At 61.0% G+C, this 27,988-nt stretch overlaps 1 protein-coding gene across 6 annotated transcripts; it reads left to right on the top strand.

Moving 5' to 3' along the window:
* The first annotated feature begins 70 nt into the window (after positions 1-70).
* Positions 71-27,988, top strand: HIP1R (huntingtin interacting protein 1 related). 6 transcript variants are annotated; one of them, XM_081253168.1, is made up of 32 exons: positions 71-263; positions 14,980-15,043; positions 15,485-15,627; positions 15,869-15,925; positions 17,006-17,086; positions 17,447-17,523; positions 17,809-17,870; positions 19,696-19,836; positions 20,526-20,583; positions 20,693-20,768; positions 20,923-21,063; positions 21,164-21,225; positions 21,448-21,520; positions 21,605-21,788; positions 21,883-21,971; positions 22,063-22,179; positions 22,270-22,371; positions 22,600-22,794; positions 22,970-23,117; positions 23,249-23,335; positions 23,677-23,784; positions 23,928-24,064; positions 24,328-24,438; positions 24,695-24,753; positions 24,994-25,024; positions 25,105-25,167; positions 25,549-25,649; positions 25,772-25,877; positions 25,984-26,107; positions 26,186-26,247; positions 26,398-26,604; positions 26,901-27,988. In XM_081253168.1, the coding sequence occupies exons 1-32, from the start codon at positions 171-173 to the stop codon at positions 26,946-26,948; spliced, it is 3,207 nt and encodes a 1,068-aa protein (XP_081109294.1). In that variant the 5' UTR covers positions 71-170; the 3' UTR covers positions 26,949-27,988. The 6 variants fall into 6 exon arrangements, 5 of the variants coding, with proteins under 5 accessions (XP_081109294.1, XP_081109292.1, XP_081109293.1 ...); XM_081253166.1 differs by adding an exon at positions 18,827-18,876 and having other exon boundaries at positions 20,693-21,063; XM_081253167.1 differs by adding an exon at positions 18,827-18,876 and having other exon boundaries at positions 20,526-20,768.

The raw sequence follows: 27,988 nt of genomic DNA, 5'->3' as shown, positions 1-27,988 counted from the left end.
CGCGGCCGGGAGGGGCGGGGCGCATGGGCGGGGCGGCGGCGGCGGCGGCTCCTCCCCCGGCGGGCGGGCGGCGCCATACGGCGGGCGGCCGCGCGGTGCCTAGGCGCGGGCGACTGGCGTGGATCGCTCAGTCCCGCGGAGCCGGGCCCAGGAACGCAGGCGGCGGCAGGATGAACAGCATCAAGAACGTGCCGGCGCGGGTGCTGAGCCGCAGGCCTGGCCACAGCCTGGAGGCCGAGCGCGAGCAGTTCGACAAGACCCAGGCGAGCGGCGGGGCGGGCGGGCGGCGCCGTCCCCCCTTCCCCTCACACGCGTCCCTCGGGGCCCGGCCTGCGCCCGCCTCCAGAGCGCCGGGGGCTCGGGCCGCTCCCCGGACCCCTTGCTCCCCGGCCACCTGGGGGCCCCCGGCCGCATCTCGGCCGCGGCCACCCAGCTCCCCGGCCTTCGCCGCCCGAGCTGCCCCGCGCGCAGGTGAACCGGAAGCGTGAGCCGGCGCCCGGGCCCGAGGTGGCGGGGAACCGGGGTGGCCGGGGACTGGGATGCGGCCGGGGACTGAGATGCGACCGGGGGACCAGGTGGCCAGGCGACCGAGGTGTCCAGGGACTGAGAGGCGGCCGGGGACCGAGATGGCTAGGAGCCGAGGGGCGGGAGGGGGCCAGGTGGAGGGAGCCGAGACGCGGCGGGGGGCCAGGTGGGGTCAAGGTGCGTCCGGGGCCCGGTTGCGCCCGGCCGGGGCGGCCCGACTGGATTTCTCCGCCCTGGCCGCGCCGCCTCTCCCGGGCTCCGTCTACTTTTCCCACGCCTTAAAAGAATGCCCCCTCCTCGGAGAAGCAATGCATTTCCTTAAAGGAAATTCCCTGCTTCCTTTTCTCCTGAGCTGTTTTTCAGGGCCGCACAATATCTTATTATCTGCTGGGCGAAAAGTTTCACCTCTGTAGCCAGACTTGTTTGCCCGAGCGCTGGCCCACGTATAAACAGGTTCACACCCCCTTATTAAATGACGGCGCCTGACAGACAGAAACTTCCTAGGGCTCCCTTCCTGCACTTCCCACGCGCCCGCATCTCTTCCCGAGGGCGGCCTATCCTGGGAGGATTATTTTAAAAATGAAACAATGACGGGGGTGTGTATTTGTCCATGTGTTCCTGCTGAGACCGCACTGATGAGGGCGTTGCTGTTTCTGGTTTTCTGTTCCTTTTTATTTTACAAACACTGAGGTATTCTTATGCCTGGGGGAAGGGGGGAGCATACTGGGTTTTTTGCCAAAGTAAGTCAACCAGGACTGAAACAGCAGAACATTTTTACTTTAGAAATAAACCACGGACTTCCCTGGCGGTCCAGTGGGTAAGACCCCACGCCCCCAGTGCAGGGGGCACGGGTTTGATCGCTGGTCCGGGAACTAAGATCCCACACGACGCGACCAAAAAAAAAAAATAAACAGAAAACAAAAACCAAAAGCCAGAAGGAACCCACTCACTCCTCTCTAAAGTAGGATGATGACATTTGTGTCTGCCTTTAGCAAGGTCCTTCCCACCTCTCCCTGCCAGGAGCAGTGACTTGTGCGGTGTCTTTCAAATCAAGTTAGCACACGCAGCCTACAATAACTTTCGTTTTGAAGTAAGAAAAAATGCAGGGGAAACATCTAACCTTTGTGCTTGAGATTAACAAGGAAAATGATAAAACCTTGGCTCCATAAAAGACTAGTGCGGAGCCAACCTAGCCGCAAATTATTAATTTACCCTTGTGATCATCATCATCATCTGGCCCCTGGTGTATTTTCAGCCCGGATAGCCCGTCGTAAAAACAAATGTGGCATTTAATTTAAAATCATTAATACATAATTAATTGTGCCGGGAACTTGCGGAAGGGGAGAACATTTTAATTGGCAGAGAATCTGGATGTTGTCAGAAGATCTATTCATTCACTGATTTTTTGTTTTTTCTGTGGTTTTGAGGAGCTATAAAGAGGTCAGATTGCTACATAGAGGAGATGGAATTTAAAGGGCCAAGTTCATTGATCTTACTCTTAAATTGTTATAGATCAAGGGCAAGCTTTCTGAATGTCAAAGAGAAAGCATCTCTGATACAGGACAACTTATTCTGGTGGTTGGTTTGGTAAACAAGAGGGTGTTTTGTTTTTGCTGGTTGGGTTTTTCTCAGGGGCCGAGAGGGTTACTTTATCATGAATAATTCTTTCTAACAGGTGAATCTCATAGGATTTACCCATTCCAGGGCTCTTTTCTGGAAAGATGGAATTCAGGTTCAGTGTCTAGATTTGCTTGTCTTCAGAGTGACTTGTTGAGGGATGTAGGAATAAGGTTTTGTGCGTGGTTAATATTTAATTAGCTCGCTCCCAGGAATATCTAGTGAGCTGCCAGCCAGACCTCATTGGTGGAAAGGACGAGGAGAGCTGAGGTTGCTGCCTACACGTCTCCTTCTGGACAGAAAATAGTACATCCAACCCGCTGACGCACCTTCCCTTTGAACTGCACTGCCTGTGGCTTCACGTTGACCACAGCGTCCTGTGTAGCAGAGGGGCACTTTGGTTTCCTTAGAACTTAAGTCCCCTACTGTCCTGCCAGCCTCGCTTTTCCTCCTGGGTTTCTGGGTCAAGAGGAGGAAAAATGCTTCCATATTTGCTTTCTTGACTGGCCACACCCTGTTTTGCAAAAAGGTTCCTTCCCCGCCCCAGTTGGGAGTGTGAAGGGAAGGGGGCAGTCATGCGTCCTTCGTGAGGCAGGTGCTTGTGTTTGCTGCGTGATGTGGGTATGCGAGTGCGTGTGTGTGTGATCCCAGGGGCACCGTCCAGAAAGCTGGTCTATTCTTCCCCAAGACTTTAGTCCCTTTGGTGATAAAACCCCTTTTCAAAATGGAAGTGACAAAATTGTATTGGCTTTTTGTTGTTGTAGTATTCTGAATGCAGAATAGTGTGGAATACAGTATACCTGTATGTGCTGAACCTGAAAATTGTCTCGTTAAAAAGATGGTGTGGGGCTTCCCTGGTGGCGCAGTGGTTGAGAGTCCGCCTGCCAATGCAGGGGACACGGGTTCGTGCCCCGGTCCGGGAGGATCCCACATGCCGCGGAGCGGTTGGGCCCGTGAGCCATGGCCGCTGAGCCTGCGCGTCCGGAGCCTGTGCTCCGCAACGGGAGAGGCCGCAACAGTGAGAGGCCCGCGTACCGAAAAAAAAAAAAAAAAAGATGCTGTGGTATCATGGAAAGCAGTAACTAACACCTGAGTGCTAGCCTGTGTTCCTGGGCATATGATGCTTAACTCCTGTTTCCTGGTCTATAAAAATAGAGATAATTCCATCTACTTCCTAGGGCTGTTTTAAGGTATAGAAATGGTGGAGTGGGCTAAAGAGGGACCCCTCAAAGATGTCCATGTCCTAATTCCTGGAACCTGTAAATATGTTACAGCCCGGGTAAGAAAATGCTAATCAGCTGACCTTAAAAATAGGGGGCGTAGCCTGGGTTATCCAGGTGGGCCCAGTGTAATCACGGGGCCTTTAAATGTGGAAGAGGGAGGCCGGGGAGGAGGTCAGGGTGGTGTGAGGTGAGGACAGTGCCGCCGAACATCGCTGGCTTTGAAGCTGGAGGAGCGTGGGCGTCCTCTAGAAGCTGGAAAAGGCAAAGAAACGGACTCTTCCACAGAGCCTCTAGAAAGAAACGCAGCCCTGCTTACACCTTGATTTTAGCCCCGGAAGACCCGTTTTGGACTTCTGACCTCCAGAACTGTAAGATGATAAATTTGTGTCGTTTTAAACCACTGAGCCAATAGTGGCCGTTTGTTGTAGCAGCAATAGGCCACGAATACCTACAGGATGCAAAACACTCAGTACGGTGCTCTGCGGATGTTCAGCTAGACATTTTTCTCCCTTCGCCACCCCCAAAAAGCTTTAAACTTTGAGAACTGTTTCAGACCTTCCACGAGGGAGGAGATGCGTCTTTGAGGTATAGCATGGGTGAGGACTCAGCAGATTGGAGTCCAGGAAATGCTAAACTCGAACCTTGCTTCTTCCTTGTCTAAGTGCGCCTTTGCCATCTGGGCCTCGGTTTCCCCTGCAGGAAATGGAAACAGAGCCCAAAAGCTTCCTGTAAGGTTAGGGTGAGAGAGGGGCCATGCTGCTCAGTACACCAGGCCCGGCGGGGAAGAAGCGCATTAGATACAAGCATACGGGGTAAAGCTCCGCAGGTGTTAGGGGTTTTCTGGTGGGGTGGTCGCTGTGGAGTGGGGAGCAGCAGGTGGAAGACTGTTCGTAGGTCCAATCTTCCAGGTCAGTGACATGTCCCCTCTGCAGCCTCTGTGGAACTGTGGAACTGCAGTCTTGTAAAAATGAACATTTATTGACACTCAGGGCTTCTCAGGCCAGCTCACGTTAGAAAAACGCTGTCCAGTAGAAACAGAATAGGAGCCAGGTGTATCGTTTTTAGATTACTTAGCCACACTAAGATGCAAACAGAAACAGGTGAAATTCCCTTTAATCATATATTTTATTTAGCCCAGTGTATCCAAAATATAGCCATTCCAACACGTAATCACTATAAAAATTATGAATGGGATATTTTACGTTCTTTTCCTCCTACCAAGTCTTCAAACTCCGTTCTGTGTTTGTTATAGCACATCTCAATTTGGGCTCACATTTCAGGCACTCATTAGCCACACATGGCCAGCAGCTACCGGGTTGGACATCAGGGCGTTAGAATCACCTGGGGCGCTTTTAAACTCTTCTGTGTCTAAATGCTGGAGATTTGGAGTGATTTGGCTTGGATTGGAGTCCTGGGCGCATAGGTCTATTTTCTTAAAATTCCCCAGCCAGGAATTCTGTAGAATCTCATTACTGAAGGCAAGCCACAGGACACAGACAGGTGTTTGGGAACTTAACTTGAGTTTCTGGTTTGAAGGCTGTTCCCAAGTTGGCCATAGTCTTTTGGGCTCCCATCCTCTACACACTGTTTCCTCTGCCCTGACTTCCTTTCCCACACATGTCATCACCCCCTCTGCCAGGCAGGCAGACTTATGCACACTCCCTTTTAAAAAAAAATTTTATTGAAGTATATTTGATTTACAGTGTTGTGTTTAATTTCTGTGGTACAACACAGTGACTCAGTTATACATATATATTCTTTTCTATTGTGGTTCATCACAGGATATCGAATAGAGTTCCCTGTGCTCTACAGTAGGACCTTGTTGTTTATCCATCCCATAGGTCATGGTTTACATCTGCTGACCCCAAGCTCCGTCCTTCCCTCCCCCACCCCCTCCCCCTTGGCAACCACAAGTCTGTTCTCTAGTCTGTAAGTCTGTTTTTGTTTCGTATTTAGGTTCATTTGTGTCGTATTTTAGATTCCACATATAAGTGATACCATATGGTGTTTATCTTTCTCTTTCTGACTCGCTTCACTTATTTAGTATGATAATCTCTAGGTTCATCCATATTGCTGCAAATGGCATTATTTCATTCTTTTTAATGGCTGAATAATATTCCATTGTGTGTGTGTGTGTGTGTGTAGATATATATATATATATATTTGTAGATATATATATACCACATTTTTATCCATCTATCTGTCGATGGACATTTAGGTTGTTTCTGTGTCTTGGCTATTGTGAATAGTTACACACACTCCCTTTCTGTCTTCATGATTTCTTAAAATTTATTTATTTATTTATTTTGCGGTACGCGGGTCTCTCACTGTTGTGGCCTCTCCCGTTGCGGAGCACAGGCTCCAGACGCGCAGGCTCAGCAGCTATGGCTCACAGGCCCAGCCGCTTCGCGGCATGTGGGATCTTCCCGGACCGGGGCATGAACCTGTGTCCCCTGCATCGGCAGGCGGACTCTCAACCACTGCGCCACCAGGGAAGCCCCATGATTTCTTATAGATGCTGTGGCATTACCACACTGTTAGCTACCAACCCCTTTCTGGGCCTCATTTAAATGTTTATTTTTAAAAAGTTCCCCCACCCCCGAGCTTGGGAGGAAATCTAAACCACATGGTGAAAGCCAGAAACACCCCCCCAGCTCCGCCTACGTAGGTCAGCTCCCTGAGGGCAGGGGCAAGGGGCCTGGCACCCACTGCAGGCTGGTCGAATGGCTAAAGAACAGAGGTGAGCGAGGCTTTCTGAAAAGGAGGAGAGAAAGAACCAGGCTCACGACCCCCAGAATGCTGCCTGCAAAGCCTCAAGTGAGCTGCCCCGGCAGCACCTGCCTTCCTCCCAGGCCCCCGGTGGTGGGCCAGCTGCGGTGGGTGGTGAGCTGTGCCCTTCCTTTCAGCTGCGCTGCTGTTGCGTGCCCCTCAGACACCCTCCACCTGCTTCTGCCGCATCAGCCAGCTTGGTGGTGCTCAGGGCAGCTGCTGACTTCCTGGTTCCTGGGGTTTCCTGCCACAGTCCCCCTGGGCTCCCCGGGTATCTCGTGACCTCTTGGTTCAGGCTGGGGTGGGGTTGTGGCTGCTCGTCCTTCCCCTCCCCCTTCCCATCTTTGTACGTTTGTCCCACGACACGTTCGTGAGGGACCACTTACTGTGTATGTGTTGGCTTGTTTCTGGTGCTCTGGGATGTGCTACGGGAGGATGAAGATCATTCTCATCCCCTCCAAGGGTTTTCATCTTGGCGAAGGAGGTGGGAGATGAACAGGTGTGCTGTGGCAGAGCTGTTAAGAGCGAGACTCTGTGCCTCAGTCTCCTCATCTGCAATATGGGTATAATCGTAGTGCCCGAGTCATGGAGGATTTGCCGGATGACACAGCTCCTGGTGCGGAGTGAATGCTGCCCTGAACGGCTGTTGGCTGTTACGTTGTATGTGGGAAAGCGGGCTGGACTGAAGAAATGGAAATGATGCCCTCTTGGTTCCGTCCCTGAGCCCCTAGTTGAGCCTCTGTAAATGGGGAGCTGGGGCTGTTGGGGAGGGCAGTAGATCCGCCGCAGGGGTTGGGCGGACGTGGGGAGGTGGGGAGCAGCCCATTCCTGGAAGAGCGGCCGTGCGGTGCCCCCTTCTCCAGGACAGCAGGGCCTGCTCCCAGGTGACACCGACCTCTGGAAGAGACTCCGGTGGGGAGCCCCAGGGAGGTGCCCCGGGGAGGTCGGGGGAAGCCGGCCACTGTGACTTCTTGGCAGAAACGCAGGCCCTCCTGACCTTGCCCCCAGGCCAGCGTCCCATTTGTGAATAAAACCTGCCTGGGCACTGAGTCCAGCAGTGCGAAGTGGAAACTCTGGACTCGAGTCTAGGCCTGCTTGGCGGGGGGACAGGGAAACGCAGCCGGCTAACCTGAGCTGGGGCCTGAAGAGCCTTTGCCAGCCGGCCGCGCTGTCAGCGATACCCTTCCCCCCACCCCGCTCCCCCCAGCCAGCTCCACCTGACTCCAGGGTGGACTCAAATATCACCTTGTTTGCGAAGCCGTCGACCGCTTTCCTCCTGCCCGAGCCTTACCAGGCTGCCCTAGTCCTCACGATATTATTCCCACTCTTCCCGTCTCCCCAAACCCTGCAGCCGAACCGGCAGGAGTGGACAGCCGTGAGGTCGGGCGTGTGGTTAGATCCAGGGTCACGGAGAAGGGATTGCATTGCCTCCCCCTCCGAGCCCCTAAGCACTACCCTCTGAACCCCAAGATCCTCAGGCACGGACAGTGTTGGCTCCTTGTGTGCTAGTACCCAGGACTGCCCGGCTCGGGGGACCTGTGCGGTGTGCGTGCGCTGAATAAATGGGTGCCACAGGGGCCCGTGGGTAGCCCTTTTTTGGGGGCTGAGCTGCCACTCAGTGAGGCCTAAAAAGCCATGGCTCCCACTGCAGGGAAAGACTGAGTTCTTGGAGAAAAGTTTAGTAGAGGCGGGCTTGTTTTTCCTCTTGCTGAAATAAACACAACCTTCCACCTGCATTAGGTTCTTCCGCCAGGGAGTGGCTCAGCCCCCTGGCTTGTGGGACAGACAGGTCTATGGAGTGGTGTCACCAGGACCCAGGCAAGGAGCCGCCCAGGCTGTGGCTCCCTGTCCATCCTGGAGGCGGGACTCGGGCCCCGTCCTCCTCTACTGTCTCTTCCTCCTCATGTGTCACCTGCAGAGCCCGGGGGAGAGGTGGCAGTGTCCCCCAGTGAGCCTCATCCGGTGGGTGGGAGGATCCTGCCCAGGGCTCCCACACAGGAGCAGCGGCTGCAGCGCGGCCCTCCCTGCGGTTTCATAAATGGTCGAATGATTGAGAGGCCCGGACGGAGCGGGCACTGGGGGACGTGAATAAGGGGAAGAGATGGTTGAATCGCAGGATGGTGTTGCTGCACTGACTTCCCTCTGCTGAAATGACCGAGCTGCGGACCTCTGGCCCAGAGCTCCCCACCGCTTTGCCTGAGACCGCATTCAGCCACCTCCTCGGCTACAGAAATCCTGTGTTTGGTTCCATCAATGGCCTTTGAGGTGGCAAAAGCATTTGAATGAGATCTTTTCTGTCCTTCAAACAACTCTTTGGAAGCACTAAAGCAGGATAACCCACCTCTCTGCCAGCCCCTGTGACCCGGCTCTTTGAAGGATGTTTTTTTGTCCCTGCCAAGTGCCACCGCGAAGCGCGCCATGATGACAGTACAAGGAGGACTGAGTCTGATTCATTTCAGGGTTGATTTTAAAAATAGAAATTGTTTTATAGTTGCCTTTACTATTTAACTCTAGTGGATAAATTATTAGCTAGAGAAAGAGACACACACACTGCCTTGAATTTAACCAGTACTTATATTTGAAAGAGCTTTCATTCATTCAAGTATTCACACTTCCATTCATCCAGTAAAGATTTATTGACCTCCAGGCATGGGTTTTGGGAGGTACAGCAGGGAGCGAGACCAGCAGGATCTGTTGTACCAAGTGCGTCTGTTCGGGGGTCAGAGGTAGAAACGGAATACATGGTAAACAAGATAGTCTCAGGGAATAAATGTCCTGGGTGAAAGTAAGCAGGAGGAAGCTATCTGTGTGGAGGGAGGGCTGCTTTAGATAGGGTGGTTGGGGGAGACCCCCCCCAGGGGGCGCGTTTTAACTCAGAGCAGGGTGACCTCAGAAGCACAGCCGGGCTTGGGGGTGGGACCGGGCTTGTCCTGTTTGAGGAACAGAAGGAAGACGGTGTGGCTAGAACAAAGCTAGATGTTCCAGACACACTTTGTGTATGTTTGCATTCTCGAAGATTTCAAGGGTTTTTTTGCTCCTGCTTTCCAGACGGGAAAGGGGAAGCTTCTAAAGTGAAGGCACCCCTGTGGGTCGGAGTGGACGGGACCGGGGTCTGTGCGCTGGGGTGCCACGGCTGGCCATGGTGGAACTGGGTGAGCAGACCTGTATTTGGCCCCGTTCACGTGGGCTCCTGGGGAAGGGGTCTCCCTGAGTCCACGTTCCTCTGCTGTGCAGAGTTCCCCACGGCCTGGAGGACGTCGGATCTCGCAGAGAACATCCAGGGCTGCAGCCCCTGCGGTCACTTGGTTCTGACCCCCTGCAGGGGCTGTGGGTTTCTGGAACGGTGTGGCCCGTGTGGGTGCGCACCGGGCTGTGGTGTGGCCCGTGTGGGTGCGCACTGGGCTGTGGTGTGGCCCATGTTGCTGTGCACCGGGCTGTGATGTGGCCCGTGCTGGTGCGCACCGGACTGTGGTGTGGCCCGTGTTGCTGCGCACCGGGCTGTGGTGTGGCCCGTGTTGCTGTGCACCGGGCTGTGGTGTGGCCCGTGCTGGTGCGCACCGGGCTGTGGTGTGGCCCGTGTTGCTGCGCACCGGGCTGTGGCCTCATGCGCCGCCCTCACTCCTGCCCCGTCCTCAGTGACCGTCCTCTCCCCGGGGCTCTTCCTGGGGCCCCTTTGCCTGGCGTGCAGCCCCACAGGCGACGGAGCAGGGACAGGCTTGCCGTGTGCAGTTGCTGACCAGAGCGTCCCAGCTTGGTTGCCCGGCTTCGCGGACGGTGTCCACACCCCAAGGCTTCTGTCTCAAGTCTGCAGCAGGCGCCGAGGCTCTTGGGAATATCACCTGCCCCAGCCGGGTCGCCTCTCTCCTGAACCAGCACCGAGATGCTTTCTCGTGTGTCCCTGGGAGTCACCTGTCCAATGGCACCAAGTGCCATTGGTGGCTCTGTCTGGCCTGGTCCGGGGATTGCCTCCTCAGGCTTGACTCCCAGGGCCTCTGCTGGCACCAGATGGGGTTTTTATGTGACGAACAAGAACGAGATTGTTCCTGGACGCAGGGGCAGGTGTGTCCTGAGGCTCTGGCTCCCATGGACCCAGTGGGGCGCTTGTAAGAGGCCTTCCCAGACGTCCCCGCCCTGGCTGCAGGACAGAAGCCACCCCGGGAGGGAGCCGAGCTGAAGGCCCAGAGGGAGCCCAGGGTCTGAAGGCCTCGCCTGCGGGAATGGGGGAGCCGTGGGGGAGCCCCCTGAGCTGCTCGCTGCCACACAGTTGCTGTTCTTACCCGCGGCTTGAACGAATCCTGGATCCAGAACCTGCGTTTTGACTTGGAGTTGGGCCAGGCCCTCCCTGAGTGACACCAGGCCCTCGGGAGCTGGGTCTCTGCAGTGGGACAAAGAGGGACCAGAAGGACGTGTGTGCTGGCACACGGCTCCCTCAGCCCAGCCCCCTCCCCCAGTGAGAGAGGCGGCCGGGGACCCGGTGGTGGCTGAGGGGACAGTCTACAGAGCCAGCAGCCTGGGTTCCCTTCCTGCGCGGCCACCTTGGGAACTGCTGGACCCGGCTTAACGGGGGAGGGTTGTCTGTGTGGGGACAGTGCCTAGAATGGTGCCTGGGTTCATCATGGTGACCTTGAGCTGTGATTTCCTCATCCACATGCTTCAAGGGTTACTTAGGAGATTAAATGAGATGATAATGGTGAGGTGCTCGGCACGGTGCCTGGCACATGGCTGAACTCGATAAAAATCATTTTATTATTCTTTTACTGAGGCCAGTTTGCTGGCCTTTGGCATGGGATATGCCTCCTGCAAGCTTCCCGGTGCCAGCAATTCCGACTGTGTCTCCAGAGCCTGCTAGAGCCTTCCCACCCCTCGGCCTTGTCCCCCGCTGCCCTCCGGAGGCTCAGGCCCCTCGCTGTGAGGTGGCTCCCCGGGACTGGGCTGGGATTTTTCCAGCACAGAAGGAGCAGCAGTGGTCTGAATGCCCGTGAAACTGTTTAGTCACCCACTCTCACGGGTCTGAGAAGCGTGCCTCTGCCTGCCCTCCGCTGTCTTTGCAAACCCTCCAGCTCCCTCCCCCAGAGCCCCCCTGGGCATATCTGGGGGTGTCATAGACCCACCGTTACTGCTCTTGTCCTGCTTTGCTGCTCCCTGCCCCCAATCCGTGGCCACTCAGAGGTCGAGTGGGAAGTCAGATAAGCAGATCCCCAAGACGGTCGCCACCTGCCCCCCTCCACCCCCTCCAGGACCCTCTCTCTCCAGCTCTGGCTCTTCCATCTCAGTACCCAGGCCCCTAATCAATCCATTCCACTTGGAGTTTCTGTCCCCCAGAAGGCTCTCCCCATGGCAATGGATCCCGCCTGTCATGATTATACTTGCTGTTGTCAGAACTGCCCCTGTACCAGGACGGAAGGAAGCCTTTTTCAAGCTGGCGAGCTAGAGAGAACCCACACGATGGTCCCCGGTGCCCCTCTGACTGCCCCTCCCCCTACAGTCTTCCTACAGTCGCTCGTGGGGCTGGTGTGAGGATGCCATGCTTGTGTAGAAGGAACCAGATGTTGCAGTCAGAGCTGCACCTGGACTGTAAACCCAGGAGCTAAGCCACGTCAGAATCGCCCAGCACAGATTCCAGGGCTGAGGAGAGGAGCCCCAGTGCTCCCCCCACCTCTGAGGCCCGCTCAGGACGGGCGGGGAGGGACGGGCATCCCTGGGGCCTGCCGTCCCCTCCTGGGACGGGGCTTGGCTGCTGCGCTTGGCAGGAAAAGCAGGCTTGTGCAGTGTCCACAGACCCGCCTCTGTGTGAGCACTGTGCCTCCTTGTGAGGCCTCCCGGTCCACACATCTGCCGCCTGCACACAGCAGGGCTGTGTTCCCGCCGGGAGGGACCCTGTTCCTACAGCCGGCGCGGGAAGCGGGCGGCACCGGTTGGGCGGAGGGGGCCAGACAGACTCCCGTGTGCCTGAGTCACCGCTTCTCTCTGGGGCCCAGGAGCACCCCCTCACTGCCTCTGAAGACCTTCCATGTGCCAGGCACTGTTTAGGGGCTGGGGCCACAGCCGCCCCAGAGAGGCGGGACCACTCCCCTCCGTGGCATAGACATGGGCTGGGAGTGGGGGGAGGACAGTAGACAAAGAAGGAAGACACTGTCGGGTGCCGACCACACGGAGAAGCGTAAACCGGCAGATTTAAATGGCGTGGCAGCAGGGAGGGGACAGGTGAGCAGATTCCCCCGAGGGGAGGGGCAGGCACTCTTTCTGGGGGTCCAGGGCCCAGCCATGAGGGCGCTCCGTATACATGTGGGCCGACGGTGAAGTAAAAGCCTGTGCCCAGCGGCCTCTGGGGAAGGCTGCGCGGTGGGAATGCTTACCCTGGGCCGCCAGCCCCACCAGCCCATCCCTTCAGGGCGTCTCTGCTTCTGCTCTCCAGCTGCAGGCCCTGGGGGAGGGTGGTCAGCACGCCCCTCGTGGGCATCTGCGGAGGACAGGGCACTTGCTGGGATGCAGGCGGCATCTTTGCGTCCCCGGCCTCCGGGGCAGCTTGCTCTGCCTGCGGGACTTTGGCTCTGCTCTGTTCTTGCCTGGGATCTTCTGAACAGGTGGCAGTCATCAGAGCCCGCTCAGGTGTCAGGGCAGCTGGGGGATGCGGTTACACACACCCCGAGACAGGCACTCCCGGCTTATGGGCTGGTGTCTCTTCCCAGCTCTGTACCTGTACTGGAGAGAGGTGCCTGGGAGCTGGATAGCAGAACCATTCAGGACACAGCCAGACCTGCCTTTGCCCTTATTAGCTGTACGGACGAGATACCCCCAACTCCCTGAGCCTCAGTTTCCTCATCAGGAAAGTGGGGCCGTGCCCACTTGCCAGGGTTGCTGCTGGGAGCGTGTTGCCCATGCCTGACGCAGGGGAGCAAGTGCCCGGGAATTGCTGGTTGTCAATTGTTGTCCTCACCGCTGCTGCTGTGGGCAGAGTTCTGCCTGGCGGGGCGTGATGTTTGCAGGGCCGGGAACGGTACACGCGGGGTCCGGCCTCTCTCACGGTGATGCCTGTGGAGGGAAAGCAGGCGCTGGGGCCTCGGGGAGGCCGAGTTGGCAGAGGATCGGCAAACACAGAACAGATGGTGAGGGAGCCCTCGTGTCTGGCTCGCTGAGGCTTTGAGTGTAAGAGGTGCCAGAGCCTGTCTGCGTCCCTCTCAGGACCCCGGTACCACGAGGCCAGAGCCACTCCCCCAGCCCGGCCTTGATGCTGGGAGAGTCGTCCGTGTCCCAGGGGCCCGGTGTGCTGCGTGCTGCAGACCCGCTCTGCAGACCATGGCCACAATGGGCGCTGTGTGTGAAAGGAGGTCAGCCAGCCTTGCTGGGGTGGCTGCGAGGGGCTAGCCCAGCCCCCAGCAGCTCCTAGGTCCGTGAGTCTGAGCAGAAAGCACGGCCATGGCTCTCAGGAGGTTGCTTTTCTTACAGAGGAAATCTCACTGCTTTGCAAAGCAGGACCACAGTAGGGTCACAATAGACCGCAGATGAAAGAAGTCACCTCCTTGCCCGGCGGGGGCAGTTAATGTTGTTCCCAGGCCAGCGGTGGAGAGCACAGTGGCCTCTGGGTTAAAAGGAAAGAAAAGCTCCTGCTGCCCCTCGGGGCTCCCTCTCCACCCTGTCCCGCTCCCGGCACTGCTGGGCCTGCTGTGGACAAGTCCATGCAGGGCCGGGCTGAAGGGTGAGCGCACAGCCTGCCCTGCTCAGCGAGCTCCCTGGACGGCCTGGGGCAGTGTGGGCCCGGGTGGAGGACCTGTGGGAGACGTGGGAGAATCGGCTGACCTGGAGAGGAGCCTGCACTGGTCAGGGACCTCATCCTGTCCCTCCCACCCGTGGCACCGGCAGCTCTTCTCATTCGGTCCACAAGCACGGATGCCCCCAGCTCGGGGCTGGGTGGGTGGACAGAGGCTTACAAGACCTGCCGCCAGGTAGAGAATTAAAGCATATCCATAAGTAAACCCAGGGCTGGCGGTGGTTCCTGGGTGAGTGGGATGGGGGTGACAGTAAGTGCCCTGAGCCTGTGTGAGGGAGCAGTCACATCCAGGAAGACTTCTCGGAAGAGGCGGCGTTGAACTAAGGGGGACGAGACAAGACGCCAGCAGCTGGAGGTGGGAGGGGACCTGCATCAGGGATGAGTTTGCCGCGTGCTCAGGGCCTGAGTGGCGGCAGCCTGTGTGCTAAGCGGGTCCCCCTCCTGCCACCCCTGGCGGGGCTGCGGCCACTGTTTGTGTCGGTGGGGGTGGGAGCCGAGGCAGGATTCGCCCAGGATGCATGTGGACAGGCGATGGGACCTGGTTTATCCTGGTTTTCCACGAAGTGGCTGTGAGGCCTCATGTCTCCAGGCCGTGCCCCGTGGTAAAGTAGGGGTGACCTGCATGTTTTGGGGGAATGCAAGAGGGCTCAGGCCACAGCAACCTCTCCCAGAGGAGAGACCCGATGGAGGATGTCCTGCGGGGAGTGGCGGCTCCCCTGGGGCCCAGGGGCTACGCCTTCTGGGGAAGACGAATCACACACAGCTTTCAGATCAGAGTTGCTCTCCTGCAGCTCAAGCCGGCTTTCTTCCTTACCTCCCAGGCCTCTGGAAGCTCTGTGTGGTTGTGGCATCGGGTATTAGCTGTAGTTTGAGCTGCACATGTCACGTGAAGAAGAGTCTTGAGTGGTCTGGTTTGCTTAGGTTAGAGGATTTCTGTTTTTCCCTTATCTCTACTCTCGCCTTTAACCGGCTGGAAGGGTCGGTCCCGTCTGTGTGTCGCCCCTTCCCCCTTGGGTGGTCCGTCCCGGGAAGCCTGCCGGGGGGTTTCTGACCTCTGCCCTCTCTGTTCCCTCCCAGGCCATCAGCATCAGCAAAGCCATCAACACCCAGGAGGCCCCCGTGAAGGAGAAGCATGCCCGGCGTATCCTCCCTGCTGCCGGCCGGCCTCCGTCTCTGGGCCCCAGGAGAGGAGGGGAGGGTGAGGAGGACGTGGGCGAAATGAATTAGGGGAGCAGTGGGCGCGCCAGATGGCCTGATGAGGGGCGTCCCCCTGTGGTCTTGGGCCAGCCTCACTCAGCTCCTCCCAGACTCTGAGTCCCATCTCAGGGAGGCCACCTATTGTCTTAGGCCATTGGGCCCAGCTAAATTCGTGGGGCATGACCTTGCCCTTTCTCTTGCTTGGCTGAGAGCCGTAGCTCTTGGTGAGCTGTGGCCGACGCGGAGGGAGGGGTGTGGGGAGGAGGGAGGGTGGCCTTCCACCCGCCTCTCTGCGCTCAGTCACCTGTTCAGCTGCACCTGCTGAGCACCCGACCTCCCCCACGCTTGAGTCCCTGCTGCCTGCACTTGGCCTTGACCCTGGCAGGCATCATCCTGGGCACTCACCACGAGAAGGGGGCCTTCACCTTCTGGTCCTACGCCATCGGGCTGCCGCTTCCCAGCAGCTCCATCCTCAGCTGGAAGTTCTGCCACGTCCTCCACAAGGTCCTTCGAGACGGGCACCCCAACGTGAGTAGCCGCTGGTCCGGGGGCCCGGGCCCTCCGTCTGCCGCCTCTTGAACACCCCAGGGGGACACAGAGCCGCATCCTTTGAAATGAGGGCAGTCCTGGCATCTGGGTCCCTCAGCTCCGGGCTGGCCCGCCCTGCCTGCTGCCCGCACCCCGTACATGGGAGCAAGTGTCGGGACCGCCCCCCCGCCATGAAGGCTCTGGCTCCTCCATCCTCCATCCTCGTCTCCCCCCCGGGCAGGTGCTGCACGACTGCCAGCGGTACCGGAGCAACATCCGGGAGATCGGAGACTTGTGGGTAGGTGCGGGGAGCGGGCATGGTGGCCTTAGCGCCTGGCCAGCAACACCACCCGGAAAGTCCACCGCCTTCCTGCTTGGCACACAGGGCCAAGGGGGGGACAGGGCACCTGCAGTGGTGCCCCCCGCCTCCTCCTCCCAGCACAGCTAGAGCCATGTTCAGTGGGGCCATGGCGGCGGGCGGTGAGCATCAGTAAATGAAATTGAGCCTTGCTTTTGAGGCCTAGCGCAGGAAGTCCCAAACACATCCCTAACGGGCCCTGTGGCTCCAGAAATCAGCAGCCCTTCAGTCCCTGTGAGTTCACTACCCCACCCTGAGTCTGGGTAAGTGGTGCAGACTCTGAGCCCCCAAGACCGGCAACTTTTGAATCTTGGAAGTCTGCATTTGCAGCAGGCTCTCCAGAAGTGTTTCATCCACAGTGAAGTCTCAGAGCCCCAGGAGCTTGTATTCTAGATCCACTCCACGACCCTCAGGAACTAGGAGTGTCCGCTGGGTGGAGAGAGGGCTTCTGGCCTTATCTGTCCTCTGGGAGCACTGCTGGGGCCCCAGCAGCCGGGGCGGGGGCCGGGTGGCCTCTGGGAACTGACCTGCTTGTAGAGGGGACGCCCCTTGAAGTGAGGAAGGTGGCGTCCCTGGTGCCATCTGCAGATGTGGGCCCAGCGGGCGTGGCCGCAGGGGACGTGGTGTCTGGAGGCGGGTGCGGGGAGGATGTGTTCACGCGCCCGTCGGAACATACCTCCCCAGCCGCCACCAGCATTTCAGTAGAGCGTCCCACCTCAGAACTGGCCTCTTGCCCTGGACGAGGAGCTCTCTTGTCACGAGAGTCTCTCTGGCAAGAGTGAGAAGAAGAGAGCGATAGGCAGAGAGGGGGCTGGCAGAGGCCCTTGGGAAAGGACGTTGGCCACCTCTGGTGGGTTGAGCAATGGTTGTTGAATGAATAAGTGACAGCGTGGGAGGCTGAAGGATTGACACCCTCCTCATCATCTTGCATCTTCCGGCCTCGCCTGCCTTGTTTGCCGCACGGGGTTCCTGGGCGAGCTCATGGGCAGTGTGTCCTTACCCAGGGCCCTTTCTCCACAGGGCCATTTGCATGACCGATATGGGCAGCTGGTGAATATTTACACCAAACTCTTGCTGACCAAGATCTCCTTCCACCTCAAGGTAGTTTCCTCTGGGGAATCGTGGGGCTGGTGGGACCCTGGGCTCTTCCCTCCAAGATGTCTCAGAGGGTGGGATCTATCCTGTCCCCACCTGACCCAAGGGGGAGCTTGGGACGGATGGCAGGGAAGTCAGAAGGCCCGGAGGCGTTTCCCAGTGTGGGAGGTGGGCTCAGCCCTGCCCTCAGCTCCGGATGGACGTCCCATCCTCTATGTCTTGGTCTCTGTAGTCACTACCCGGGGCAGATGGTGGCTCCGCAGGCTAGGGGGCTTCTCCGGCCCCTTCCCCTCCCTCAAAAGCTAGAAGCGGTGCTGGGCCAGAGCTGAGAGGGGCTGCGGTTGAGTGGGGGTGTCCTCTCCGCAGCACCCCGAGTTCCCTGCGGGCCTGGAGGTGACAGACGAGGTGTTGGAGAAGGCTGCTGGGACCGACGTCAACAACGTGTGAGTCCCCTGGTTTCCCGTCTGTTCCTGCGGCGTTCCTCACCCAGGTTCCCACTGGGGGCCGTGCTCTGTCTGGGGCTGGAGGTCGTCACGTGCCCAGGAGCTGTGGCTAAAGCTAAAGGGATGGGGCTTACTAGGAGCTGGGCATTTTGGCTGAAGGACTGCCGTCTGTACATCCGTGCAAAGGCGTGTGCGTGGACTGTGCTCCCTCTCCCGCCTGGGGGTTCTCGCAGGGCCATGCCCCGCACCCCTCCCGCTCATCTCTCCCTCCTCCTTCCCCCGTAGCTTCCAGCTTACCGTGGAGATGTTCGATTACATGGACTGTGCGCTGAAGCTCTCTGAATCAGGTGAGCCAGCCGAGGGGCGGACCTGGGGTTGCTGCCTCTGGGGGCCAGCCATTCCTGGACACACCTGCCCCCTGGGACCACACTCCCACCAGGAGCAGGTCACAGGGCCTCCAGGTGCCCCCAGAGCATGGAAAAGAGGGGGCTTTACCACCCCTGCAGGACGCCAGGCAGGCGGTACGTCCAGGGAACAGTCTCGGCCGAAGGAAACCCACTCTGGCACCAAGGCACGGGGTGGGGGGTTGCCGGGGGGGGGATGCCAGGAGCCACCTCTTCAGGTTCCCGATCCACCTCCCAGCTGAGCCTGCCCCCGAGGCGGTTGGTTTCCGCCTTCTTGCCCATTCTCTGCTGTAAAAGGCCTCTGAGTCAGGTCAGATTTTCCAGCCCAGGAACGCGGCAGCCGTTGAACAGGAAATCTCAGGGGGCTCACCCTCTTGGGGTTGCGGAGGTGATTGTTTTCAGTGGCAGCTTCAGAACAACTTGTGGGGTGACTCGATGCTCTCGCTCTCCACGGGGAGAGTGAGAGGCAAATGCCTTTTTAATGGAAAACCAGGCATGAGGAAGAGGTGCCTGGGCAGCCTCCTGGCGCCGGGGGCTGGACCCTGAGGCTGGGTGAGTCTGGGTGCAGCTGTCCTGCAGAGATGGGCCTCTCCCCAGTCGCCACGACAGGAGGCGGAGAAAGCCCACAGCCAGTGCCCACACCCCCGTGCCAGCGTCTCCCTGAGAGTATGAGGGGAGTGGGCGTTCCCCGCCCCGAAGTTTGTAACAGCCCCAAATGGGAAATGTCCTGAACGCCCTTCAGCTGAGAAACGGCTGCATTGTGTTTTAAAACACAAAATAGTATTCTGTGTGTATTTTAATTGTTTACAAGGAAAATGTACTTGACGTGACATGTAGTTAAGTTTTAAGCGGGTGAGGGACAGCACTTAGCGCCTTCCTCCTCATCCCTTCCCTCCCAGGCGTCCTTGTGTCACTGTGGAGGTTTGCAGATCGCCCCACCCCAGGCAAGGTGAGAGTAGGCCCGGGTTGGGGGCCACCCATCTGGAACCGTGTCCCACGTGGGCCGCCCTGGGTGTCACGTGCTCATTTCTCTCCCCGCCCCAGAGAGCAAGCCCGTCGGGGGTGGCAGTGTGTCTGTCTCTTTCCCTCCTACTTGGTCCATCGGATGAAAGGCTGATTCTCAGGGTCAGGGGAGATTGACCCCGAATGCAAGTGAGGTTTTGGGGTCCCTTGGGGTTTGCAGAACCGCGCCCTGAGCCCGCTGCTGTGAGACTGACCAAGCCCGGGCCTGTGTCCACATCTGCAGAACGAGGCCTTGGGGCTGCACAGCCTTAGGCCTCCACCCTTCTCTAAGATTCAGTGAGCTGGAAGCCCATGGGTACAGGACTGTTGAAGTCACCCTGTCTCTCCTGCTCCGCGTCCTGGGCCCACTGCCTGGAAGCTCTCCAGAGACCCTGGCCAAGCTGAGCTGCATTTCATTTGCCCCCCCACCTTGCTGTCACCCTAGTTGGTGGGAGCGCTGGGCCTTCAGTGCACAGGGTCCTTCCTCGCCTCGAGGAGCATGCTGGTGTCCGAGGGCCTGGGGTGGTAGGGTCCCACCGCCTGGCTGGGACTGGTAAAGCCAGTTACGCAGGCCATTGCCCCGTCTTCAAACCCAGCTGTCTAGGTTGCTGTGACGGTGCCGTGAGATGACGGTCAGGGCCAGCGCTCAGTCGCTGTCCTCACTGTGGCCGTCACTATGCCTGCAAGCAGAGTGGGGTCTGCGCCTGCGTCTCCCGGCTCCACGTGCTCAGGCTCCTCCCGCCCCCCCTTTTTTATTTTTTTACAGTTTTCCGGCAGCTCAACACGGCCATTGCCGTGTCCCAGATGTCCTCGGGCCAGTGCCGCCTGGCCCCCCTCATCCAGGTCATCCAGGACTGCAGCCACCTCTACCACTACACCGTCAAGCTCATGTTCAAGCTGCACTCCTGTGAGTCCCGCTGCCCCCAGCCCTGCCGGCCTCGGCCCTGAGGGTCAGACGAAGCCCCAGAGGGCTGTGCTGATAGACTGTATCCGGGATGGGAATCAAGCAGTCTTTAAGATGTTTATTAATTAAACATAACAGTAATACACTCATTACCCATTAACATAACATACTTGTTATAGAAAAAATTACTGTTGTCCAAAACAAAGATTTAGTGGGAAGAGCCACGTAGCTTTACGTGTTTGTAGTTCTCTTAACCGCCTAGCCTCGGCGGCGGCAGCAGGGTGCTCTCTGGGCTGGCGGGGAGGACCAGGGGAGGCACGCGGTGGCTCCTCAGTGCTCAGAAAGGGTCTGAGCTGCTGGCTGGGGTCTGTGAGCTGCTCCAGTGTCAACCTGGGGCAAACTCGAGTGAGCGCGCCCTGACGGACCCGCGGAGCCCACGTGCAGTGCGCTGTGGTCAGGGTTCTGCCCGTCCCACTCACCAGTTCCTTCCCTCACTCAGTCAAAAGCTGAACTCCTCACAGGGGGGTTCTTTGGGCCCTCCTGATGGGTGGGACGCAGCCAGGTGGCAGGTAATCTAATCTATGACGGTTTCTAGAAGGTGGAGGAGCAGGGAGGGGGAAGGGAGGGAGCGGATCTGAAGTCTCGGGTGCAGTGAGCGAGGAGGGGGTCCCGTTACACCTCCCTGCCCCCAGGCCTCCCAGCGGACACCCTGCAAGGCCACCGGGACCGGTTCCATGAGCAGTTTCACAGGTACTAGCCTGGGCGGGGTGGCGGGTGGCGGCGTGGGCGGGTGGCGGCGTGTGCTGGGGCTACCGGGCTGGGGCCTGGCTCCTCTGACCTCCCGCCTCCGTCCCCGCAGCCTCAGAAACTTCTTCCGCAGAGCCTCTGACATGCTGTACTTCAAGCGGCTCATCCAGATCCCCCGGCTGCCCGAGGTACCTGCGCCCTCCAGGGGCCGCCGCCGGCCTGCAGCCCTGTTCTGCCCTGGGCTCGGCCCTGCGTGGGGCCTCGTGTGGGCTGTGGGAGCGGCCGAGGGAGGGCCTCCTGCTGGGGGGAGCGCTGGGTCGCTTTCACCCGCTGCCCCCTCAGGGACCCCCCAACTTCCTGCGGGCCTCGGCGCTGGCCGAGCACATCAAGCCGGTGGTGGTGATCCCCGAGGAGGCCCCCGAGGACGAGGAGCCCGAGAACCTCATCGAGATCGGCACGGGGCCCCCCGCCACGGAACCAGCGGTGAGCCGCCCCCCTTCTCGCTGGGGGCACTGGGGGTGGCTGGGGCTCCCTCCTGGCCTGGGGGAGTGGGGGCGGAGGTCACCGTGCTTTGCCGTGGCAGGTGGTGGCTGACCTCTTCGAGCAGACATTTGGACCCCCCAATGGCTCCATGAAGGACGACAGGTGAGGGCCTGGGGAGCCCACCATCGTGGGAAACAGCCTTCCGGGAACTGTGATCCTGAAAGATCTCGGCTGGGGACACAGACCTGAGATGCTTAAACCCCGAGGGGGTGCTGATGAGAGCACCAGTGGCCGTGCCCCGGTCCCCTGATCGTCCCGGTTGAGTGAACTTGAACGCCGGGACCACGCGGGCTGGGGAAGACCACGCCTGACCTCTGTCCCCAGGGACCTCCAGATAGAGACCTTGAAAAGGGAGGTGGAGACGCTCCGCACGGAGCTGGACAAGATCCAGCTGGAGGTGAGGGGCGAGGGCGGCGGCGCAGGGGCGGGCGGGCGGCTGCCCCGCGCGGGGGACCTACACCCCACCCCTCCCGCCGCCCAGGCGCAGCGGTACATGGCGCAGCTGAAGGGCCAGGTGAACGCGCTGGAGGCCGAGCTGGAGGAGCAGCGGAAGCAGAAACAGAAGGCCCTGGTGGACAACGAGCAGCTGCGCCACGAGGTGGCCCGGCTGCGCGCCGCCCAGCTGGAGGGCGAGCGCCACCAGGGGCTGCGAGAGGAGGCGGAGAGTGCGTGGGCAGGGCGGGGAGGGCGGGGCGGCGGGGTGGGGGGAGTCCGCCGCCGGGCTGGGGGTCACGGCCGCAGCCTCCGCCTCCCCCGCAGAGAAGGCCAGCGCCACCGAGGCGCGCTACACCAAGCTGAAGGAAAAGCACAGCGAGCTCATCAACACGCATGCCGAGCTGCTCCGGAAGGTAGGCCCGGGGGGCGCGGACGGGGGCCGGTGGGAGGAGGGGGCCCCGAGCGCAGCCCAGCCGAGCCTGTCCCCGGTCCCCGCCGGTGCAGAACGCAGACACGGCCAAGCAGCTGACGGTGACACAGCAGAGCCAGGAGGAGGTGGCGCGGGTGAAGGAGCAGCTGGCCTTCCAGGTGGCGCAGGTGAAACGGGAGTCAGAGATGAAGGTGCGTCCCGTGAGCACAGGCCCTGCCCCGTAGACCCCTGCGCCCCCTAGCTCCACTGCCCCCGTGACGTCCTGCCCCCTCCCGTCGTAGCTGGAGGAGCAGAGTGACCAGCTGGAGAAGCTCAAGACGGAGCTGGAGGCCAAGGCGGGAGAGCTGGTGCGGGCGCAGGCGGCCCTGAGCCGCGCGGAGCAGGTGTGGGCCCTCCCAGGCCCGGCGGCCACGGGGCGCAGCGTGCTTCAGAGCGCCGTGGTCTTGGGGTGTGGCTCTGACCCAGCCCCGGGGTGTACACAGGGCACAGGACCCACTCCTGGGCCCTCAGCCAGCCTTTAGCCTCCTGGGGCCCTAGGGAGGGTCTGTAGATTGGGGTGGGGATGGGGGTTGGGCCTCTGGAAGCCCTGCTCATCGGCCAGGTGTTCACAGAGCGGGTTGGAGCTGAGCTCGAGGCTGGATGCGCTGAGTGCGGAGAAGGACACACTGAGCAGCGTCGTGCGGCAGCGGCAGGCTGAGCTGGTGGCGGCCCAGAGCCTGGTGCAGGAGAAGGAGGCAGCGCTGGGCCGGGAGCAGGAGCGCAGCTCCCGGGAGAAGGGCGAGCTGCAGGGGCGGCTGGCGGACAAGGTGCGGCCCGCCCCGCCCTCTCACCCTGTGTAACAGCTGACTTGGGGCAGAATGCCCTTTTATCACGAGCAGCCCAGGCGCGGGGGGTGCAGCAGGGCCTCTCGCTAAAGCCCCCTGCCCAGCAAGGGTCTCCGCTGGGGCCTGGCTGGCTCGCCACCTCGCCCTCTCCCGCCAGGAGTCTCAGGAGCAGGAGCTGCAGTGCAGGCTGCTGGATGAGCAGTTCGCCGTGCTGCGGGGCACCGCCGCCGAGGCCGAGCGCATCCTACAGGACGCCGTGGGCAAGCTGGACGACCCCCTGCACCTGCGCTGCACCAGCTCTCCAGGTAGGGCTGCGGCGGCAGGCGCTCGGGCATCGCCCTTCCCTACTTCCCACCCACCCTGAGGGAGGCAGGCAGGAGGGTGCCGGGGCCTCAGGCCAGGCTCTGCCCCTGACCGGTTCTCCCTGTACTGGCAGACTACCTCGTGAGCAGGGCCCAGGCTGCCCTGGATGCCGTGAGTGCCCTGGAGAAGGGTCACGCCCAGTACCTCATCTCTAGGGCAGGTGAGTGCAACCGGGGCGGGCCTGGGCAGGGCAGAGGCCGCCAGCGGTGGTGACCCGGGTCCACAGGCCATTGCCGCCTCCTGCTTTCAGGGCGGTTTCCACCACAGGCGCCTCTCCAGGAAGCCCCAGCCCCATTCCAGAGATCAGCCCTTCGGGCCAGGGGTCACAGAGACCCGGGGGTGGTTCCTGCGATGCTGCTTTCCAGCTGCGTGACCTTGACCCGGTCCCCTCCCCCCGAGACCTGGGGTACTGGTGCCTGTGTGGGCTTGCCGGGCAGGAGAGGCACCACGGGGACTTGTTCCAGAGCAGCAGCGTTGAGGGTTGTTGTCCTTCCCGAGCAGACGCCTCTGCCCTTGTGGCAGCCCTGACCCGGTTCTCCCACCTGGCCGCGGACACCATCGTCCACGGCAGTGCCACCTCCCACCTGGCCCCCACTGACCCTGCTGACCGTAAGTGCGCCCTGGGCTTGTCACATGTGCTCCTCACGGCAGACCCGGGAAAGGGGGGTGGTTGCCGATAGGTCCTGGCGTCAGACCTGGCTGGGGTCTCCCGGGGTTCTCGGCGCCGGCTCCCCTCAGCCCTCTCCCCCCAGGCCTGATCGACACCTGTAGGGAGTGTGGAGCCCGGGCTCTGGAGCTCATGAAGCAGCTGCAGGATCAGCGGGCTCTGCTGCAGGCCCAGCCCGGCCTGGTGCAGATGCCCCTGCAGGGCATCCTTCAGCTGGGCCAGGTGAGGTGTGCAGCCGGGATGCTGAGCGTGGGCCAGGGTCTGGAGGGGAGCGGTGGGGCTGGGCTGGGGTCCCCAGTTTCTCTGCACCTCCTTCCAGTTTGGGCTGAACAGGTACTCACGTGCAGAACCTGTAGCTGTGGGACATGGGGTGGGGACAGCACCACCCTCTGGGGCCCGGCTGCCCCAGTCTCGCTCCCAGGCTCTGTTGGGTGGCGGGAGGTGGAATCCACTCCCTCTGACTCCTGGATTCCCTCATTCCCCAGGAGCTGAAGCCCAAGAGCCTGGACGTGCGTCAGGAGGAGCTTGGGGCTATGGTGGACAAGGAGATGGCGGCCACGTCTGCGGCCATCGAAGATGCGGTGCGGAGGATCGAGGTGAGGACCGGGGTGCAGGAGCCCGGGGGGCGCTGGGCTGAGTGCGGGCTGCACCCGCCTCCGCACTCAGCCTCTGCGACGGCCAGACGGCCTCTGCAGGTCAGAGGTGGGAGGGGGCCCTGGCTTTCGGGCCCTGGGCCGCGGCCTCCCCTCCCTGGCTCCGCGGCTGATCCCGGGGCTGGTCCAGTGCGGGTGTCCCCTTTCCTCGCACGCTGCCCTCCTCCCGACCCACTCAAAGCTCTGTCATCGGGTGTAGGACATGATGAACCAGGCCCGCCATGCCAGCTCTGGGGTGAAGCTGGAGGTGAATGAGAGGTGAGACCTACTATCTGCCCGCCCGTCGCCCCAGGGCGGGTTCCCCAGTTTTTCCAGATTGGGGGAGGGGGGAGGGGCTTCTGCCCTCCTGACTGTTTAGCTCTCCAGAAAGGCGGCCTGGGAACCTCAGAGCACGCCCGACCCTGTGGGCCCACCTGCAGAGCCCCCTGGCGCCCCTGTGGCTTCGGGGGCCGCACTGCAGCTCGCTCTCTCTTTTCCTCACCCTTGTGCTCCTCTCAGGATCCTCAACTCCTGCACAGACCTGATGAAGGTGAGTGGCCGGCTGGGACCCAGGGCGGGCCCTGTGCCTGGCCGGGCCCCCGAGAGTGACACACATCTTGGTCTTGGCAGGCCATCCGGCTCCTGGTGACAACATCCACGAGCCTGCAGAAGGAGATCGTGGAGAGCGGCAGGGTGAGCTGGGCCGCTGGTCTCGCGGGGCCTCCCTGACGGGGCCAGGTGGGGCCCCTCCCTAGCGGGCAGGCTGCACAGCTAGGCCATCGAGGGACAGGTTCCTGAAAGGGGGCTGACCCCAGAGCCCTCTCTGTCCCGGATCACCTGCCCTGTGGCTTAAGCCGACCACGGGACTCCTCTCGGGCACAAGACACCTGAGCGTGCAGAGTGCTGACGGGCCCTCCCAGTGCATGCAGCGTACCTGGGAATCGCAGCCCAATCCCCCACGGCCCAGGGATGCACCCTCGTGGCCGGGGTGAGGGGAGGAGGGCCCATCCGCGGGGATCTGTTGCCACCCGGGACGTCCTTGACTGGTCCACCCCGCCCTCCTGTCGCCACTAGGGGGCAGCCACGCAGCAGGAATTTTACGCCAAGAATTCGAGGTGGACGGAAGGCCTCATCTCTGCCTCCAAGGCCGTGGGCTGGGGAGCCACACAGCTGGTGTATGTCGGCCCAGGTCGGGGGGGCAGCAGGGTGTGTGGTGCTCGGGGTCTGGGGAGGGGTGTTGAGGCGGCCCACCGTCCAGGGGGTCGGAGACCCAGGCCCTGCCCGGCTCTGCCCCCAGGGAGTCAGCCGACAGGGTGGTGCTTCACACGGGCAAGTACGAGGAGCTCATTGTCTGCTCCCACGAGATCGCGGCCAGCACGGCCCAGCTGGTGGCGGCCTCCAAGGTGAGCCTCCCCTCGGGCTCCTGGGCTCCCGGCCGTGGCGGCGGCCCCACGTGTGGCGGGGAGACTGTGGGTGTGGTGCAGCCAGCAGGCCGTCCTGCCCCCCCAGGTGAAGGCCGAGAAGCACAGCCCACACCTGAGCCGCCTGCAGGAGTGCTCGCGCGCCGTCAACGAGATGGCCGCCAGCGTGGTGGCCTCCACCAGGTCGGGCCAGGAGCAGATCGAGGACAGAGGCGAGTGCTGGGGCCCCGGGGCAGCGGCCGGGCTGGGGGCGGGTGCCCAGACGCTTACCCACTCCCCTCTGGCTGCAGACACCATGGACTTCTCCGGCCTCTCCCTCATCAAGCTGAAGAAGCAGGAGATGGAGACCCAGGTGGGCACCCTCGGCCGTCCCTCTCTTACCCTCGTCCCTCTCCAGTCCCCCCTCCTACCCGTCCCTCTCCCGTGGCTGAGCTCCGGGAAGGCGGGAGGGCCCCTGGGGCGAGGCCGTGGGCCTGCTGAGCGGCTGGGCGCCGGGCTGCAGGTGCGGGTCCTGGAGCTGGAGAAGACTCTGGAGGTGGAGCGCGTGCGGCTGGGCGAGCTGCGGAAGCAGCACTACGTGCTGGCCGGGGCCATGGGGACGCCCGGTGAGGAGGAGCCCGGCCGGCCCAGTGCTGCCCCCCGCGGCGGGACCTCCAAGAAGCCGCCCCTGGCCCAGAAGCCCAGTGTGGCCCCCAGGCAGGACCAGCAGGTGCGGGGAGTCAGTTTGGGTGGGGGTGGGGGGTGACAGCGGAGGGGCCCCGGAAGTGCTGTCCCGGCCTCTGCTCACTGGCCTGTGGGGCAGCGGGCCTTGGGGACGGTCAGAAGCCACTGACCGGTGGGCACAGACAGGCGGCCCCAGCAACGCGGGGAGCGTGGCAGGTGCCAAGGGCCCGTGCCAGGGACGGCGCAGGGGCCGAGGAGCGGCGGGGTGCCTGGAGCCCGGCGCAGGGCCTGTCAGGCACTCTTGGCCGTCGCCACTGAGCCCCTCACCATTGACTCCTGCAGCTTGACAAAAAGGATGGCAGCTACGCGGCTCCACTCGTCAACTACTAGGCCCCCCCGCGAGGGGTCCAGCGGGGAGGCTGACGGCCAGACCCGGGCCTCGTGGCTGAGGAGCCTCTGAGAAGGCCCAGCCCTTGCTGAGCGCAAGGGTTCAGGGCTGACCGGGGCTGACCGGAGCAGTTCTTCCCGGAGGAGAGCCTAGTTACCTGCAACAGGAACTTCTCAGAGCAGCCAGGACCCAGCAGGCCTGAGCCATAGCTCTTCAGGAAATACATGGAGCATTTCTAATATTGAGTTAGATCTTTTGAGAGTTTGTGTGCAACACACCAGGAAGCAGGGCCATTGGAGGGGGTGTTTGTTTGGGCCGGGCCTCCCTTGCCCCTGGGACTCGCGGTCTGAGGTTAGAGGTGAGTAGAACACAGTCTGTGCTGGCTGTTGGGGACATGGGGAAGACATCACCTGTTCGTGGCCTTCTTGGGACCTGGTGCGGCCTCAGGCAAAGCAGGGTGCTCTTAGGTGGGCTGGAGGTATCGCCCCTTCTCCCTGGGCCTCGCTCTAGGGCGTCAGTGATGGCGAGCGCTGAGGACGACGAGACCCTCCCCTGGGAAGGGGGGCAGGCCAGGTGCTGCCGTCCTCCTGGAGTCTGTTCCTGCTGGAACCTGCACTGACCCTCCTGCTTCCTGCTTTTCTTTCCCCTGGTCTGGCTGCCCCTGCCCGGGAAGCCCCGCTCTGGCCCCTCCCCACGCCCAGCCACCTCATTCCTCCCTTTGCTTCCCCATCCCTGGGAGGTTTCCAGCCCTCCCGCAGGCCTCTCCCGTTCAGCCAGAAACAGCCCAGAAACTAGGAGCCGCCTGCCCGCTCTTCAGATCAGGATCAAAGGCACCTGGTGCTCCTGGGGCAGGGGGCTGCCCTCAGGGAGGGCTGACCGCGCTCTCCTCGAGCCCCCCGCCGCCTCCTGGGAAGAGGGAGGCCCCGCTGGAAGGAAGGAACTCGGTCTGGAGGGGAGCACAGGAGGCAGCTCGACGCACTTGGCGTGTAGTGTTTCCTCGTGTTGAAGCGTCAGATCGGCAATAAACCGCACTTTGTTGTCA

This window comes from Mesoplodon bidens (assembly GCF_964165515.1).
Source record: "Mesoplodon bidens genome assembly, chromosome: 13".
NCBI lineage: Eukaryota > Metazoa > Chordata > Mammalia > Artiodactyla > Ziphiidae > Mesoplodon > Mesoplodon bidens.
The sequence above is the reverse complement of the archived record's forward strand: the minus strand, read 5'-3'. Positions and strand labels throughout refer to the sequence as shown.

Excerpts from the sequence above, each read along its gene's own strand:
- HIP1R (XM_081253166.1), top strand. The coding sequence starts at position 171 with ATGAACAGCATCAAGAACGTGCCGGCGCGGGTGCTGAGCCGCAGGCCT. Across the intron at positions 17,871-18,826 it reads GCTGAAGCTCTCTGAATCAG|GCGTCCTTGTGTCACTGTGG; the intron begins GTGAGCCAGCCG and ends CTTCCCTCCCAG. Across the intron at positions 21,789-21,882 it reads GCTGCGAGAGGAGGCGGAGA|AGAAGGCCAGCGCCACCGAG; the intron begins GTGCGTGGGCAG and ends CCTCCCCCGCAG.